This window comes from Chenopodium album, chromosome 3 (assembly GCF_948465745.1).
Source record: "Chenopodium album chromosome 3, dcCheAlbu1.1, whole genome shotgun sequence".
Taxonomy (NCBI): Eukaryota; Viridiplantae; Streptophyta; class Magnoliopsida; order Caryophyllales; family Amaranthaceae; genus Chenopodium; species Chenopodium album.
Genome location: NC_137836.1, coordinates 69829555 through 69836732, shown reverse-complemented (window position 1 = coordinate 69836732; position 7178 = coordinate 69829555). Strand labels below are relative to the sequence as shown.

Here is a 7178-nt window from a genome sequence, read left to right as displayed (position 1 = left end):
GTCAAGGTTTTATATATATATTTGTGAAGAATACATAAGAAAAAAAATATTGTAGGTAGATTTGTTTTCCCAAGAGGTCAGAGTGTAATTTTTTAATTTTTAAATCTTTCACTAATTCTCTAAGCACATGTGCATAAAGAAAAAAAAGGAAAATTTAACAACAACAACAACTTGAAATTTGATGGTCTTTCAATATTAAATTCAACTTTAATTAATTCAAAAATAATGACAACTTTATGGTCACTCTTCCAATATTAAGGGCATGTTTACATTTACTGAACTGATTGAAGTTGAACTGTAATGAATATTTTATAAGAGAGGAAAATTAGAAGCTGAACTGAACTGAACTGAATTGATTGGAGCTGAACTGAACTGAAATTAAGTAAATGTGAACATGCCCTAAGTCATGACCTGTTGGCAGTTGCATGAGTAAATAACCGGTTAATGTGCCACGTGTTAAAACATTAATGGTGACATTTGTATTAAATATTATTTTTTAAAAAAAAAATTAATTAAATTCTTGATAAAACTTACTAAGACAATTAACTAATTTAACTACTTTACAATAAATAATAAAAAAAAAAAATGTAAAAAATAAGGAAAATTTGACATTTGCTACTAACAAAAACACTTTGTGTCACATTTGCTACCTATTTAATTTTTTATTTTACTTTAATACCACCCAAATCTCAAATTTATAGATATTAATATGGCTTGAGTGGGCTCGACTCGAGTTCGGCTCGAGATTAGCCAAGCCCAAGCTTTCCTTGGCTCGGATCGAAAGCTCGTGAATAAAAAAAAAAATAAAAAAAAAATAATAAAAAATAAAAAAACGCTATGCTTTGGGGGGTTATTGTCTTATTGGACATTTCCTGTATTGGGCCTTATAATTTCTCAATTCGTATTTATGTGGTTGCACATGGACTGAGCTCTATTTATGTGGCGGCATTTGCGGCGACTTCTGGGGAATGTCGAGCTAGTTCCAAGTAGGTATCTCTCGGTTTATTAATTTTTTTAACTGTTTTTGCAGCTGATTTTACTGTTATCTGTTGGTGGTATTGTTTATGCCACCGTTTGTAGTTAAATAATTTGTGGATTGATTTTGTTAATTACATGTTTATTTGTATTAGTTGTGTAAATTGAATTGCTACCGGACATTAAGTTTATTATTGTTTGCTTAATTTCATGTGTAATTGCAACTTTGCCACTATATTGATATATTTTGTTACTACGCTATATTAACTGGCAGCGCTCTAATGAAAATTAGCAAGTTTTGTACTTGACTCGATATCTAAAGAATGAGCCAACTCGAGCTTGATTTCTTAGGCTCGACGAGCTTCGAGCTCGAGCCGAGCCTAAGCTCACCGAACGTTAACACCCCTAGCCATAGTTTTGTCAATATCACGGGGTCATAGTAATTAGTAAAATCGCTTTGACTTACGAAAGATCAAATCTTGGACCCACCAATTCCGCCATCTCATCATATTTATTCCATTTTCATTCAAACATCTCTTTCTCCTCTACAAAAGCCATTGACGAACTCACAAACAGTACCTTGATCTTCCAATTCAACAACAACAAACCCAACAACTGAATCATCTTATTGTCATAATAATATGGAAGTAATGCAACACTCTTCATCTTTTCTTCTTCCACCAATTCCGGGTTCTTCGCTAAAATACGCCATGGTTATTCTTAACCAGCGTCTTCCTCGTTTTGCCCCTCTTCTATGGGACCATGGTACGTTTTCTTCCTCCAATTTTTCTGGGTTTTATTTTGTTTTTAATTTTTGATTTGGTTGTTTCTTTTTTTGTGTATAGTACAGCAAAATTAAGAATTTGTGCAGATGGAGGAGCTAATCGTTTATTTGATGAAATTCCCCAATTCTTCCCTCTTGAAAACCCCATTGATGTTCGCAAAAGGTTAATTTTTTTTATCTCTGCATTTCTAAGAATTTTTTTTATATTATTTATGATAAATATGACTTTTTTTTTTTTTTTTAATGTAAATTTTATTGGGTTTATGTTGTATTTTTATTTTCTTGATTTTAGGTGGGTTAAATGGTGAATTATGCTGGGTTGAGTTTGTTGATTGTTTTTAGTTATAAAAATGATTGAATGCTATATTAGTTGGCTTGAGTAATGGTTAAAGTAGCATGTCAGGTTGAATTGTTATGCTACTCCATTTATTTGAATAAGTGGCCTATCTGTTTATTTATGAATTCAGTTTATTGAAGGGAGTTTAATAAGAGGCCGATTATATAATTTATTGGAAAAGAGGCATAATAATCCTAGGATTGAATCTATTTATGTAAACGAGTTCTTCCTTTATTTCTAAGTTGGGTGTAAAAATTTGGTCCAACTTGGCTTGGCATCCGTATACCCGGAGTCCCGGACTATGTGACGTGTTCGTAGAAGTTAAGCATATTCATTGCAATATTTGAGTTGCTGGTGTGGTGGGAAGGTCTGCTTCTTTTGTTACCAATTAAATTCATTTAATACGATCTGAAGAAAACTGGTATGAACTTGCCTGTTAACAGCTCATAGGGTTAAGATGATGTTTGGTTGTTTGGAGAATAGTAGAAACCTTATTTCAACTAGCTTCTTGGACCACTTTATTTTGTCAATGTCTTAATCCTTTCAATTAGGCTGATTAGTATAAATAGCATACTTAAATGACCTCATTATTAGTGAACGATGGTTTTTAGAGTGATAAATGTGTGTTTGTTGGGGGTTGATTGGATATAATAGCTGTGTATATATTTACTTAATGTGGCATTTTGTCTACATTGAAGAAAAAAGAGCCTAACAATTACTATAGAGATTTGACTTGCTCATGTATTTCATGAAATAACTTGCGGTCAATTATTTGAAAAATAAGTTAAGCTAGTAGTGGATTAGTGGTTCTAAGTAAACACTAGTATAGACTCTGGTTCAAAAATCATGTGAATTGATCTTTGATATTGGTTAAAGTTGGTTCTTTTCTCTCAAGTAGGTTAAGCTTTGCAATGTGTTTGATCTCTGAGATGTTGTAGCTGTATTGTAGAAAAATGTATATCATGACATTGAAAAAAGAGAAGGGAGGGGATCTTATTTTGGAAGAAGGAAATGACATGTTACTACCACATCAGTCCATTGAGCAAAGGATGCATGATTATGGGACAGTGAAACTTTTAGGCATATAGCTATACTTATATGGTGGGTGTGATTTACTTATGCTCGAAATGGTTTGTTAGTTTGTATAGGTTGGAGTGTAATATTGTGAGTTGTCCTAGTTTCGAAGGAACTAAAGGAATGATATGGATAGAAAATGTTGAATGACAATAAGATGCTATTTGCTATCATTAAATTTGAACCTTGGGAGAATAATTAGAGAACTGTGATTTAGGCCTTAGCTGTTAGTTGGAATCAAATCAATCATTATGGATCAACTTTGAAGTTGCCTTGTGTGTGTAAGTGTGGTGTGTGTGTGCTGCTCAAATGGAACCATTACTAGGATGCTTGCATGATCAAGACATTCCCTAGACCCCTAAAACATTTCGTGTTTATACAAGCACTGACGAATTAGGTACCCTTTGAATGAATAGTATATGTACCTGTCGTTTTGATTAATTTTGTTACTTGGATCTTTTATTTGTGTTTGTAACCACTTAAGATTTTGTTTCCTTAAGTTGATTTAAGATTTGGATTTGTTACAGGTATATACCAGATTTAATTAAAGGTGACATGGACTCCGTCAGAGCAGAGATTCTGGATTTTTATACAAATTTGGTTAGTGGTTTTATCAATAGGATCATTCTAAGAATAATGCTCTTAGGAAAGTTTGTTTGCTTGCTGTATATGTTTATGATGTCACCCATTGTACACACACACACACACACACACGGTGACAATATGTTCCCTTGCATGGTGACAATCTGCTTATTTAAAATTGCAGTTGTTAAAAGTCATGACTGTTTTGCTTAATCCTGTGCTAGACGTATGGGATTTTTTATTTCTGTTTTTTGGATCGTTTTTTAATTTAAAAAAAAATTAATTATTTTTTTTTCTCTGTTAGTATGCTGCTGCTTATGGCAATTGCCTGAGAACATGAGCTAATACTTTTTTCTGCTACGTACTTGATTTCTACTTGGATGTTTAGCTATGTGGCTCACATTCTTTTTCAAATGTGCATAATTCTCTTGGCTTATTGCTGACATTGTTGCCGGTTTTTTTTGCTGTCAGGGGTGTGATGCAATAAATGAATCTCATGACCAAGACACCACAGACCTTCACAAGTGTATATCACATCTCAGTAATTTGACTCCTGAATCTGAGAGATCAGATGTAAGTTGGTTAAAATGCTCTCAAGCTTCGCATCTTTTACCTCCTTGTGTTTAGTTTAAAGCCATTGTATCATGCTATGCCTGCATCCTTATCTGTTTAGGTGCAATAAGAATACATACTATGTTTTTATATTTCATCAACTTGGGACAATGAGCCAAATACCGGGCCTTTTTCTCCACAGTTAGAGTTGATTGGTTGATTTACTTACTTTGCAGCTATGCATTCTTGTTACCGGAGCACTTGGTGGGCGCTTTGATCACGAAGCTGGGAACATTAATGTCCTTTATCGATTCTCTAACTTGAGAGTAATCCTTCTTTCAGATGACTGCTTGATCCAACTTCTCCCTAAAACTCATCATCATGAGATCCATATTCAGCCTTCTGTTGTTGGGCCGCATTGTGGATTATTACCAATAGGAATGCCTGCTTTTCATACCACGACCTCTGGATTGAAATGGAACCTCAGTAAGTAGATATTTGTGCGCTATTTGCATGGTTCATTTTGGGATTTTGGTTTCTGTTATTGTCGTAATTAGTTTTTGCTGAGTAAATGTTAACTTATTGGTCAATATTATCTCATTTAGTTCCCTTTTCTTTCCTCTTATCTTGCATTTGCTCCTGTTTGCACCCATATATGAGACATGAAGTGTATTAGAATGTACATCATTGAAGAGAGAAGCCATGAACTTTACAAATAGCAGAAATGCTATTCGTATTAGGTGTACACATAACTCAGTTGATTTTAGCCCAATCAAGATCCTCAAACTAAATAGCATGTCAATCAATTTGCTACATTCATTTTTCTCTTGGTTTTGATTGACTTTTTTTACCCTCCTGTTTTGATAACTCTTAGATTTGCTTGAATGTATCTAATATAATTGTATGAACTATTAGACCTAGTTTGAATTTATATGAATATATCTGCCATGTCTAAACTTACTTTAGTTGCAAATTGAATTTATTAGCCTGTATAGAACTTTGTAACCTTATTATCTCTTAAATTCGTTTCTCCTTAACTAAGCTCAACTGCTCAAGTGGTTTTATGGTATGATACTGTGTATGACTGTATGCAATAAGAAAAAAGTCTTTAATTCGTATCACCTTGACTAAGCTCAAGTGGTTTTACGGTATGACCTCTGTATGCAATAAGAAGTCTTAATTTTGTATCACCCTTATTATAGAATCTCTTTTACTTACTGTGAGTGGGTGTTTTGTGTGTAACAACTTCAAATAATGATGCAAGACTTTCTCTCTTTTACTTGCTCTGAGTGGGTGTGTTGTGTGTAACAACTTCAAATAATGATGCAAGACTTTCTTTGTATGTTGCTCTTTATATCTCCCTTAGCTTACTATAATTTGCCTTATTTGGAAAGAGATATAATTAAACCAACAGCATGTTTCCCCTGTTTCTTTTATCCTCTACGAAAGTGGATGTAGAAGTTACTTGGGAATTACCGTATTCGGTATCTATGTGAACTACTTATATATGCCTATAATAGATTATAGAACTAAATTTTGCTGCCTAAGGTACTAGAGACTATTGTCAAGTAATTGTCATTCTTCAGGAATGATTTTTAGTGCCATTCTTATGTATTGAATGGTAGTAATGCGTAGTCCAGGTTTTGTCGGCAGATGACACTGCCATGCATGAGAAGTTATTATTGGGAAGTAGGGAAGTTAACAACTTAAAAACTAGCATGTGCTAAGCAGGTCTATCTAATTCATTGATGTGCTCCCTTTGTTCAGAATTGATCCACATCTTATTTTAGAATTATCGAAGATTGCCTTGTATAGCAGTAATGATTTATTATTGAACTGTGGACCTGAAACATCCCGTCACACCCTTAATTGTGAGTGGTTGGTACAATTGAATAGCTCTAGTGATACAAGAGATAAACATGTGTATATATTGCTTATTTCTGTAGTTTATATACTCTTTTGGTGGTGTGTATGTTTTACATTGTTTAACATAAATTTCCTCTGATTTTCTCAGATGACACGGAGATGATGTTTGGCGGTTTGTTAAGTACATCGAACATAGTGACGGGAGATATAGTATCTGTTCGTTCTGATGCAGATCTTATATGGACAATTTCCATTAAAAAGTGACACGATTCTCATGTTTATGCAGTCTTAAGAGAACATATACCGCCATTTCATTGATTTTGATAAACAATATAGGTGTCAAGAAAGGTTAACACATTAGCTTGTGTAGTTAAGCCATTATCGTTACTCAAGTATGATTATATACTAGTTTAGAGCAATTGCAATTTATTTATCTCAATTCATTCATTATAATACGTAGTTTAAAACATTAGCTTAACATTTGTATGATCTACAATATCATAAACTCAATATTCCTTTGCATTTTTGTGAAGGTCATGACAATTTTTAAGTTCTAAATCCCTTGCTATAGCTTAAGATTGTATTTGTCTTCAAAATAAATAAATAAATAAAATAAAAAGCTTAAGATCGTATTAGTTTTTAATCCTTCGATTAGTTCATAATTTCAACATTATGTTATTGTATGAAAACAATTGATTACTTGAAATAATTCATAATTTTCTCAAATGTGCTTTGGGTCTTAGAGCGGTATTCATGGTAAATGTGCTTCGTTGAGATTATGATGGGGTTCGCTTTATAAATATTTTACTTCTTTTTCATTATCTCGAGTCAATTCCCCTATCTATTTTTTCTCCCCAAATGACGTATCTATTAACTAATTTTAATTTATGTCAATCTCACACTATTTATTACAGAGTATCTCTCTTGTCAATAATTATGATCTTTTTTTAGTTATATTAGGAATTAGTCAAACTAATGACATCTTAATTGATAAATAACTATAATTTT

At 32.9% G+C, this 7178-nt stretch overlaps 1 protein-coding gene across 2 annotated transcripts; it reads left to right on the top strand.

Annotated features, from left to right (window-relative positions):
* Window positions 1-1302: 1302 nt before the first annotated feature.
* Window positions 1303-6695, top strand: LOC145615348 (thiamine pyrophosphokinase 2-like). Of its 2 annotated transcripts, none has more exons than XM_081670421.1 (6): window positions 1303-1740; window positions 1826-1922; window positions 3698-3770; window positions 4224-4325; window positions 4541-4790; window positions 6319-6687. In XM_081670421.1, the coding sequence occupies exons 1-6, from the start codon at window positions 1617-1619 to the stop codon at window positions 6432-6434; spliced, it is 762 nt and encodes a 253-aa protein (XP_081526547.1). In that variant the 5' UTR covers window positions 1303-1616; the 3' UTR covers window positions 6435-6687. The 2 variants fall into 2 exon arrangements, with proteins under 2 accessions (XP_081526547.1, XP_081526554.1); XM_081670428.1 differs by having other exon boundaries at window positions 1629-1740; window positions 1821-1922; window positions 6319-6695.
* The last annotated feature ends 483 nt before the right edge of the window (window positions 6696-7178 follow it).